Genomic DNA, 11698 nt, shown 5'->3' with positions numbered 1-11698 from the left:
TGTCCGCATTTGTGCTGAATTAATATGTAATATTTAATATAAATAATGTATTTTTTAGAAAAATTATACTCTCTCCGTCCCGTTTAAGAAGGGACATATCCCATTTTTATTTGTCTCATCTAAGAAGGCCATATCGTGTTTTCTGTGCCAATTTATATTGAACTTCCACTTTTATCCCTTTAGTTATTTCAATATGTATTAAATGCAACTCAATTTACAATAAATCTATACTATTATTAGGAGAAACTACACTAATAAATAGGGGTAGACATGACAAAATAAAATATTGTCTTATTTTATTAATATTTGTGCAAAACTCATTTGTCCCTTTTTAAACGGGACGGAGGGAGTAATATAAAGAATGCAAAAATAAAAAGATTGGGTCGATTTTCTCTATTTGTCTTCCTAGTTTTCTAATGGGTAATCTACACAATCCTTAAAAGTGCTCCAATCTAATATACTTACCTCGATTTTTTTTTTGCAGTAATCACTCAAAAAAAAAAAAAAATTTATAAATCCCCCATAACTCAAAATAAGTTGGCTTTTATATAAAATAGGACAAGTTTGTGCCTGACCCCACACATGCTAAATCCGAAGGAATACTCATACTTGTTGAATGTTATTGCCTAATTAAATGAAAAAGTTTAGGTGGCATGACTAATATTCAGACATGCTCGTTTCCATAATACTTGTGCTGTTGAATGCTAGTGCGAAGGAAGAAAAAAGGTTAGGTGGCATAACTAATTTTACCTTTTGACTATTTTATTAATTGGATTAGTCTAATTTAATTTTAGAACATCCACAATGGACTCTCTATCTATCTATAATCTATCTATCTATCTATAACTATACTATAAGAGCGAAGGGGGGGAGGACAGGTAAAATTACGATTATAGAGTTCATTAAGGGTATGATTATTAAAGAAATTATAAAACAAATAGTAATGAAATTTAATTTTAATAAAAAAAATAAAAAGTAACCGTATTAAAAAATTGTACTTTGGTTAGGATTGCTTTCACTTTCCCGTATAAATAGTCCAAGGATTTCAACAAAAATTAAAATAGGGTAAGAATTTGAATTTGTAACAATAACATCAATTATATCTATGATTTATCTATGATCTAATTGTTGACACGCTATAGTGATCAAAAGATTAGTGTAGTAGTTAAATAGAGTTTAATAGTAAGTAGGAACTTAATTATTAAGAAGTTATATATGAAACCAAATCTTACAATACTAAGCTAAAATTAAGTAGAGAAGTTTAATTTTAATATGAGTCTTTTATGTATACTACTAATCAAACACCACTAGGTAATTAAGAAAAGTTTAATTTCAATATAAGTCTTCTATCTATATTCCTAATTAAACACCACTAGCTAATTATATGCTACATGGATTTACTCATATATATATATATATATATATATATATATATATATATATATATATATATATATATATATATATATATATATATATATATATATATATATATATATATATATATATATATATATATATATATATGTACCTGCTCTTAAAAAAATTATAAACACAATCAATTCTATATTTTAAATTTATTCTACAATGAATTTTTTTTTAACAAGAACCATCAATTTTAAAAAAATAATTTTAACTGATGCTGCGGTTAAATTTGGTTCAATTGGAGCTGGAGAAGGAGTTTCAACAAATTAACTTTGATCATGTTTGTTTGCAATAATTTAAATTTTCATTTTTTTATATAAATTTATTCTTTGAATTGTGTTAATTAGGGTTCTGTTAAAGTGCAGGCAAGTGCAGGCAATATTGATGGTGTAAAAACTATGTGATTTTTTTATTGATGTCAATATTATCTCATATGAACTTAGTAAATTACAATCTAATATATTTTTGTTGATTAGGTTGCAAAATTACAGTGTTACTCTAAAACTATAACTTTATAAACGTATGTCAGAATGTAAAAAGCCTAGGACTTTAGATAGTTTAGTTCTTCTGGTCTAGGTAGATAATTATTCTTATTGATTAATTTATTTATTTACCATTTTAATATATTTTTATTAAATATTAATTTAAAATGACTAAGGCAATAATTCCGTTATCTACAGTATATACCTATATTTATTTTCCAACACATAGACACAAATAGTATAGTATAGTTACAATTTCTTTAATAACAAAATCAATTGTCTTTTAAAATGATAAATTAATTAAAACAATTAGACTCCTACTTAACTTCAAACGAGAAAATTATTAATATTTATTTTGTAATTAGAATTATATAATTTTTCAATAAAGTTATGTGATAGAATAATAGTTAAATTAATTAAATAAAAATAACAAAAATACAATCCTAATTATATATAAATAATAATATATTAGTAAAACAAAAAACATGTAAATATGTAATTATAAATAACGGGTCATATAAATATCGCTCACGTGCGTAGCACGTGGCGAAATACTAGTACTATATATAAAAGCACGAATATGGGGGGGGGGACAGAGGCAAATTTACCGAATAATCCTTTTCAATTTAACACTAAATAAAGGTTTTATAGTCATTAACTAATTAGTTATTTAATTAATTATTATTGTAATTAAAGTCCTAATTAGAATAGGTAGCTAAATTATCTCCAATTTAGTTTTTAGTATGTAAAAAATAACTAAATTGTCTCCAAATTAGTAGGAATACCTATCTTTTAGTTTGATTTAATTACAAAATTAAAATACTATATTTGGTCAATATATTATTATTTAAATTTGTTATCTTATTATTTTTAAAGATATTATTAATAAAATTAAGTTAATTATTTAATTATGGTTATTATAAAACCAAAACAAGAATAAATTCAGTATGGAAAAAAATTTAATAACCGAATATATTATATTTACTTTTACAAAAATTCTTAACTAATTTAATATTTAATATTAATTTAATATGTACATTGGTGAGTTACGTTACGAGCCACGTGCATAGCACGTAATGCGAAACTAGTTTCTTTAAAATTCTTTATTATAAAGAGTGTAACTAAAAAATATTAGTCCAATGGACTCTTTATTTTAAAAAAATAAAATAAAGATATAAAATAAAGAGTGAGTTTGGCTCTCTACATCTAGAGAGTCAAACCAACTCTGTATTTTCAAAAAAACAACGTGTTAATTATATTTCCACTACTTCCTTATTTTTAGGGGAAAAAATCTCATGTATTCTTTCTCCATCTTCTGCCATCGTCTTTGACATCCATCGTTTCTTTTTCAATGCCTTTGCTTAATTGCTTTCCTCTATTTCTCGTTCAGTCTAATCAAGATGCCCCCAAGAGAATAAAAACATAAGCTTAACAACGTAAATGTATCGTTTCATCCAACAAGTTATTTTATTTATGTGAAAATACCACTAAAGGATTCAAACACGTTGCCTTTGGAATTAGGATACAACCATCTGTGGCAATGATGATCATCTTTTGCTGTATCTTTTTACTAATTTTGTAATAATTTTTTTTTAATATGTGTTATCAGTGTGTGTGTTCAGCTTTAATAAGAAAAAGATCAATGGAGGAGAATTGAATATAATGACATATAATTAAAAGAAGAGGGAAAATAAAAAAGAAAAAGTCAAATAATTATAAAAGTAAATAAATTTAGAGAGTTCATTAAATGAGGTTTAAATTTTTGCTCTCCATAATTAAAGATGCTCTTTATTTATTTAAAGATGCTCTTAAAAATAGAGAGCATTGTTGCAGATGCTCTTAACAGCATATTTTTTTTTATTAAAATAATGTTTAATTTTTAAATAATATTGTTGCCTAAATTAATTATTTTACTAAAAAAAATTATTTATTTATTTTAAATTCACATTTAATGTACTTTTATTAAAAATTAATAAATTTAATTAATTAGTTAGTTAGTTTATTTTTATTTTACTTTAAATTATTTTGTTATTATTAAATTTTAATATATTATTTAATTAGACAAAATAAATATTAGTTTATAATTAATTCACTCATTATTTATTTTAAGTTAGTTTATTTTAAGTTCACATTTCTTTTACATTTTACATTAAATTATTTTTAATTTATATTTCTTTTACATTCATTTTATTTCAAATTTATTTTAAATATAAATTCGATTTAATTTTAGTGAAATCATATATTTTTTTTCCAATTTACTATTTGTTTATTTTTTATTTTATAAATTTATTTTTTATCAATAAACTAATTTGATTAATTTTAAATTTATAATCAATTCATTAAGACTTTAATTTAGGTTAGTTTACTTCAAATTTATATTAAGTTAATTTTAAGCTTACATCCAATTTAATTTCATTAAAAACTTAGATACTTTTGTCATTATTTTATATGTTACTTTATAGGTTTATTATTAATAGTGTAATTCCTTAAAAAAAATTATTAATAGTGTAAATTATTAATAAATTAATTTAATTAGAATAAATTAATTTTGAAGTTATAATCAGTTTACTAATAATTAAATTTAAATTAGTTTATTTTGAGTTTACACTGAGTTTACATTAAGTTCACATTGAGTTTACACTGAGTTCATATTAAGTTCATATCGACCACCGTAATTAACTTAGATAGTTTATTTTCAATTTACTATTAGTTTAGTTGTCTCTTTAAAAATTTATTTTTAAAACGCAAATAAATTAATTTGATTAAACTAAATTAATTTTAAATTTATATTAAGTTGACGTTGAGTTTACGTTGAGTTTATATTAAGTTCACATTGAGTTACACTAAGATCACTTTGAGTCTACATTGAGTTCACATTGAGTTTACATTGAGTTCACATTGAGTTTTCATTGAGTTCATACCGAACACTGCAATAAACTTAGTTTATTTTTAATTTTACATTATTATTGGTTAATCCCGTAATTTGTCTAAAAACCTCAAAAATAAATGGATCATAGATTTCCTTATTTTTTATAAAAGGCTCTCTTTTTGATTTATATTTGTTTTTTTTAATTGGAAACCAAATTGCTTTAAATTTGTATTGGAAAAAGGAACAAATTTGCTCTATCATTTAGGGTATGGAGCAAGTAGGCCCTCTTTAAATTTCAGATCTCAATTAAACCCCCAACGTTTCAAAATCAGACCATATAAGCCCCTCCATGTAACAGTATTAACGAAACGTTAGTTTCTGATTACGTGGAATGCCCTTGTCATATTCCATGTGGCTAAAAGGAGGCAAATATGCCTTATGGTTTAACACGGGAGTAAATATGTCCCTATGGTTTACGGCGGGAGCAAATAGGCCTTTTATGAATTTTTGATCTAAATTAAGCCCTTAACGTTTCAAAATCGGCACTATAAGCCCCTTTGTCTAATATTATTAACAAAACGCTTTATCCTTCTACTTCATGCTTACGCTGAATGTTCATATCATTTAATATTTCAGATAATATTTTCCACGTATCCTACTCATTTTTAAGTTCAAAAAATATTTTATTTTTTAAATAAAAATTTAAAGATCTTTTTGAACTTTTTTCATGTGGGGACTTCAGACGAATGGTGCACATAGTTCTTTTTTTTTTTTACAAATAACACGTTTATTTGTTGTATGTTTTGAACTCAGTTGGATTCGAATAGACATACATATGATGTGTTTGTAAGTTCGTACCTTTCTAGATTCGAATCGACGAACATGGTTGTAAAAGGATGTGACGGAGGTAAAAAGACGTGATAAATACGGTGGACAACCATCAAAAGAAAGGAGACGAGTAGAAGAGAATATATAATATAAAAAAGGATTAAAAAGGTGTCTGCAATTATATTTAAACAATAAAATGATTTTTAAAATTTAAAATGAGTAAGTTACATGATTTTTTTATCTAAGATATTAAATGATATAAAACTTCCACGTAGCCATGGAGAAATGACATAGAGCGTTTTGTTAACGATGTTAGATAAAGGGGTTTGAATGTACTGATTTTGAAACTTCATGAGCTTAATTAAGATAGAAAATTCATAAAAGGCTTATTTACTTCCGCCCTAAACTATTGGAGCATATGTGCTCTCATCTTAAACCATAAGGGCATATTTGCTTCCATTTGGCCACATAGAATATGATATGGACATTTCACGTAGGCAGAAACTAACGTTTCATTAACGCTGTTACACGAAGGGGCTTATATTGTTTAATTTTGAAACGTTAAAAGCTTAATTGAAATCCGAAATTTAAAAAGGGTCTACTCGCTCTATAAACGATAGGGGCATATTTGCCCCTTTTCCTTATTTGTATTTGATAAAAGTGCTTTAGCGGGGAAGCCCTAGATAAAATAAAACCCTTCCCCAAACCCAAAACCTCGACTCATTTTGTTCCCTCAAACCAGAGAGCGGAAAAGAAAACCCTAGAGTCCGCCAAAATGTCGATGTCCAAGAGTTCGAAGATGCTCCAGTACATCAACTACCGGATGCGAGTAACAATTCAAGACGACCGTCAACTAGTAGGCAAATTCATGGCATTTGATCGTCACATGAACTTAGTCCTCGGCGATTGCGAGGAGTTTCGCAAACTTCCGCCAGCCAAAGGCGGCGGCAAAGCCAAGAGCAATACAAATGAAGATCGTGAAGACCGCCGCACTCTCGGACTCGTCCTCCTCCGCGGGGAGGAAGTTATTTCTATGACTGTTGAGGGTCCGCCTCCTCAAGAAGAGTCACGCGCTAAGGCTGTTTCTGCTGCTGCTGTCGCGGGTCCCGGCATTGGACGCGCTGCGGGCCGTGGAATACCGACTGCTCCTCTTATTCAAGCTCAGCCTGGCCTTGCCGGTCCGGTCCGAGGTGTTGGTGGGCCTGCTCCTGGTATGATGCAGCCTCAGATCTCTCGTCCTCCCAGTGTCATGCCGCAACTTTCGGCTCCTCCTATGAATTATCCAGCTGGCACCGGTGCGGCTCCTGTTATTAGACCGCCTGGACAGATGCCACCTGGTTCTTTTCCTCCACCGCAGATGGGAAGGGGCGGCCCGCCTCCTCCGCCTCAGTTTGGAGGTGCTAGGCCACCACCTGGTCAGGGTTATCCTATGCCTCCACCACAGTTTGGGCAAAGACCTATGGGAATGCCTCCTCAGCAGCCACCACCACAGGGTGGGCCACCACCTATGATGAGAGGCCCTCCTGGCCCTCCTAGACCTGGAATGCCGCCTGGTGGCCCCCCTCGTGGAATGCCTCCTCCTCCTGGTTACGGACCGCCTCGTCCCGGTATGCCTCCTCCACAACAGCAGAATCAGCAGCAATGATTGATAGGTAATGCTTGGGTAAATTAGCTTTTCAGTGTGAGTTATCTTTCATTTTGTTGAATGTTACAATGGTATTGATTGTCTTATTGGATTGCTATTATGTGCATGTTTTCCAGAATTTGTAGATGTTGCTATTAGCTGCTATTCGATTTGAACTTGTGTTTCTTTGATTAGTGTGTCAAGCCTTCACCTCTGTTAATTTTGGATTCCTTTTGTGTTAGTTCTTTTTGTGAGCTTTCCAAGACACTTGCTTTGAATTTGGTTGCTGCAATGATTTGAGTGTTGGAAAGGTCTTGAATGTTAACATGTTGACGAAGTCTTGCTGTACAGAGTCGCATATTTTGTTACACTAAACTCTATAGTAATTGGTAATGATTTCTGTGATTAATTTAACTTTACTAGTAATACTGGACTATTGAACCTGATTGTGTATAGTGTGACTTTGATTATGAGGTATAGCTAGGCCAAGAATTTCTACTCTTTTGCTTTTACCAGATGATGGTTTGTGAGGCCATCTAATGTTTGAGGTTGATATGCGTTGTGCATTAAGTGGCCAAATTAATCATGAAGCAATTGTGGCAGTGAGCCTAGCACCTGCATATTTTTGTTGCTTCAATTCATGCACCTGTAAGGCTGTGTGCTTTGCACTTGCTTGCAGACCTAGTGTGACCGGGGCAAGATCTCAAATTTCAGTCGTCCAACATATATATATGCTAACATGAGACTGAAATAGGGATATCCAAGTTCTATAGTATTCTTTTATATGCTAAATCTTTGTAATACCTGTGGTCAATGACGATGCATAGACATCTTTTTAGCGGGGTCCAAATTTAAAAATAAATAAATATATAATACGCATGTAAATAAAAAATATTTAAATTAATTGTATTTCATTACAGAAATTAATAAATTAATATAAATAAATCATAATATTAACTCTCTTTGAATATTTAATATTATGAAATCGCTACATAGTAGTAGCTTTATTGCTAATTTTTACAAACACAATTTTTTTAATATAATTACTTAGTAAAATATTTAATTATTTATCCCCATCAAAGTGTGCAATGTTGTTTTAATGAATTTCATTGCAGAAAAAGGTCGTTGAACTACTATAACAACTTATATAATTGACAAATATATGATTAACAAATAAATTAAAAACATGATAATATATTTCATCGTAATTACAATCTTCTAGCCTTCAATTCCTACTAATTAAGAGAAAATTGTTATGTTTGGTTATAGTGCTAGATCACTGGATAAATTTTATGTATCAACCTCAACATTAGCTTTTCTGGATGATATTTGAAGTCTTTCTTTCAAACATTTGTTAATTTTTCTTTTAAATCATTACATATTTTAAAATATTATATATATAAAGTATACATAAAATATGTTAATATTAAAAAAAGATAAAACAATTTTAATTTAATTACTATTTGAATGCTTGATTATTGATATTCTGTTATAAAATTTAAAGACGATTTGAAAGAATCAACAAATTTTAGTAATAATATTTTTTAAAAATGCTTATGAGTCTGTCATCAGGTGATATATACAAATGAGGTTGTTAATCAATGGACATATAGAGCAAATTATTTAGCCACATTAATTTATATTTTTTTGGTACCATAAATTTTATTTTTATGTTAGGTGTAAGAAACTCAACATTGTTCTTACTAACTAATATGTTTTAGCCGCCTTGCTATATCAGTTACTTGTTCAAAATATGTTATTGTACTTCTTTTATGAAATAAAAATTTAATTGAGTGTTAGTAAGATAAAATTTAAAATTTAAAAATCAATTTTAAATAGTAGTATATGGTAAAATAATTCTGACAAGTGCCTTTTAATTTTAGCACAAAGTGGTCTATAATTTATATTTTAATTTCAGGGGCCCAGTGTCCCCTTGGACCCTACATGGGTCCAAGGAGGCACTGCCTGAGGTATATAAAACCTCAGGAAATTATGTGTTAACCCAAAAATGAGAGGTATAATTAGATTGATGCCTGCTTCTTAAATCAACAAATTGATAATGACTAGTGAAAATCTTACATTGCAACCACTTTGAATTCCTGATGGCTAGTTGGTTATGATTTGGACTGGTAATTTTACCAATACTTTGTCCTTCAGAAGCCTACTCATGTATTATACAGTTATATGAATGTTTTCTTGTCATAAGTTTCAGGTTATCATGTTTGCTTATTGCTAATCTTTATCTGATTGCTTGCTATGCTTTTACTTTTAGTAATTTTCTTCTACAACAGCACGCAATGGATTTTTACATGGATTTAAGGTTTGTGTCAATTAATGCACCATTTATTGCTTAATCTTGTAAGAGCTTTCTGTTTTACCTCCTCCATACAACATAAGGGTAAGTAACACAATTAAATTGTTTTCGGTCTTGAAGTTCTGGTGACTGAAGTTATTATCTTGTATCAGAATCAGTTTCATAAGGTTCAGCCTGAACTTTAGGCTCTGGATTTGTTTTGGAGGCTGAACTTCAGGGTTGCCAGAACTTTGACTGTACCAAAGTTGCAGTTGCTTTTGCTCACACAATAATTGATTGGATAGAAAATCATCAAAAATTGTAACCAAACAATCAAACTGAGATAAAATAGAAAAAAAAATGCACGATGCCATTGCTATTGTAAAAATCTATCACACCATAAATTCGTTTTCCCTCTTTTTTTGTCTTGCATTTATTGAGATATGATGGGGTTAATTTTTTTTTTTGGGTCTTGGAAATCATGTGCTATACTACCTATTTTCTTTATTTCATTTCCTTCAATTTGAAAAATAAATATCATCACAATATCACCTAATTAATGAAATTAGAATCAAATAAAATATTGAGGACAACGTTATGAATTTTTTGTTGCTATTATAGCTGCACTGATGCTGTTATTTTAGCTGCTATTGTTGTCATTTCATCTTCTTTAAATTTGCTATTGCTGTTACTGTAGTTGACCATGCCGTAGCCACTGTTTTTGATGTCAGGAGAGTATCACTTTCCATCATTTTGAGTTTTGTAATTTCTTTTTTCCCCGATAGATCATAGTGAGGTGAATTTTTAATCTAATAATTTGTGTTTTTTGAAGTTCTCTCCTGTCTCTTGACTGAGCTCTACACTTCTCTGCTTCACGTGCATTGACTGCTGCTGTTTTAGTAGCTGCTAATGTTTTTGTTACATCTATCAAGAGTAGTAAATCTTGGGATATTGTGGCAACTGAAATTTTTGAGCTTTAAGCTGTTATCTTCCCTTCCGATTTTCCTTTAGTTTTCAGACCTGCGTGAGTGAAACTTACGGAAGAGTTAAAATACATCACATATATAACATATATAGGCAATTACCTACTGGATACCTGACTACGGTTTTGAACCGAACCTGAACTGGAAGTGAACCAACAGTTAGGGTTCCGGTTCCTTTTCTAGAAGCGATGATTCCGGCTCTTGAATATCAGTAGAAAACTATTGAATTTTGATTTTTTTTCAAGTTTAATCTTATTGCTGTAATAGAAGTAAATACAATATACATAACATTTTATAATCTTTAATATTTAAATGCATTTAATAAAGAAACTATAATGTAAATTTCATTTATTAATATCTAATAAATTAGATTTAAGCTGTAATTTAAATGAAATTTGTAATATTTTGAATTTTTCTCTGCATTTTAAAGAATAACTGAATAATACTCAAATGCTCAAGTGTCTAATCACTTGACTAACTTCATTATCCTAATATTAAATTTTAATTATTTGATTCAATAAAACATGGTGATGGAGTACACTATTTATTTTAACTATAATACATATTATTGTGATATAAATTATATTGTGTATGTGTGAATATTAATTTCAAAACGCCAGGGTTTTGTTTCTGTTTCTTGTTTAGTTGTGTAATAATCTTTTGGAGATCAAGAATTACCGGATGAATAGACGTTGTGTTTATGATGTTAGATGGAAACCAAACTACTTTCATGTAGGGGCATTACCGTAGGCTTGATCTGTCTGTTATCGGCAAATTAGTTGTACTTTACATGCTTAGGCAGACATTTTTGTTAACCAGTAAAGTTTCCTTCGGTGACTAGGCACCTCTGGCATTACGATTTATATATGTTTGAAGTTCACCATAGTTGTTTCAATTTGGTTTCAGGCTCAGGGTTTGCTATGAAAAAATATGGGATTACGATTGCTTACGGGCTCGCCCAGCTGAGGAAGATTGCTTTTCATTCTGAGTTTTGCCTGTGGTGCTAGTGCAACAGCTAATGTAAACTTTGAGCTATAATGTGTATCCTCCTCATATAGTCTAGGATTTTGTTAATCTGAATGGTACTTAATATTCCGGCTTGAGTATGTTAACCAAAAGTTACATTTGCACTTGTTATCATTAGGCAAAAATTCCATCTTGATGCAGCATTTAATGAATATATTGTGGGATAAA

At 29.5% G+C, this 11698-nt stretch overlaps 1 protein-coding gene across 1 annotated transcript; it reads left to right on the top strand.

The window, feature by feature from the left end:
* The first annotated feature begins 6268 nt into the window (after positions 1 to 6268).
* Positions 6269 to 11698, top strand: LOC126673577 (uncharacterized). Its single transcript, XM_050367775.2, has 2 exons — positions 6269 to 7256; positions 11411 to 11698. Exon 1 carries the CDS (start codon positions 6380 to 6382, stop codon positions 7247 to 7249), a length of 870 nt encoding a protein of 289 aa, XP_050223732.1. The 5' UTR covers positions 6269 to 6379; the 3' UTR covers positions 7250 to 7256; positions 11411 to 11698.

This window comes from Mercurialis annua, linkage group LG3 (assembly GCF_937616625.2).
Source record: "Mercurialis annua linkage group LG3, ddMerAnnu1.2, whole genome shotgun sequence".
Lineage (NCBI taxonomy): Eukaryota > Viridiplantae > Streptophyta > Magnoliopsida > Malpighiales > Euphorbiaceae > Mercurialis > Mercurialis annua.
Note: the sequence above shows the minus strand (reverse complement) of the source record. Positions and strands in the feature narration are given on the sequence as shown.

Coding starts and splice junctions, on each gene's coding strand:
- LOC126673577 (XM_050367775.2), top strand. CDS start 6,380: ATGTCGATGTCCAAGAGTTCGAAGATGCTCCAGTACATCAACTACCGG.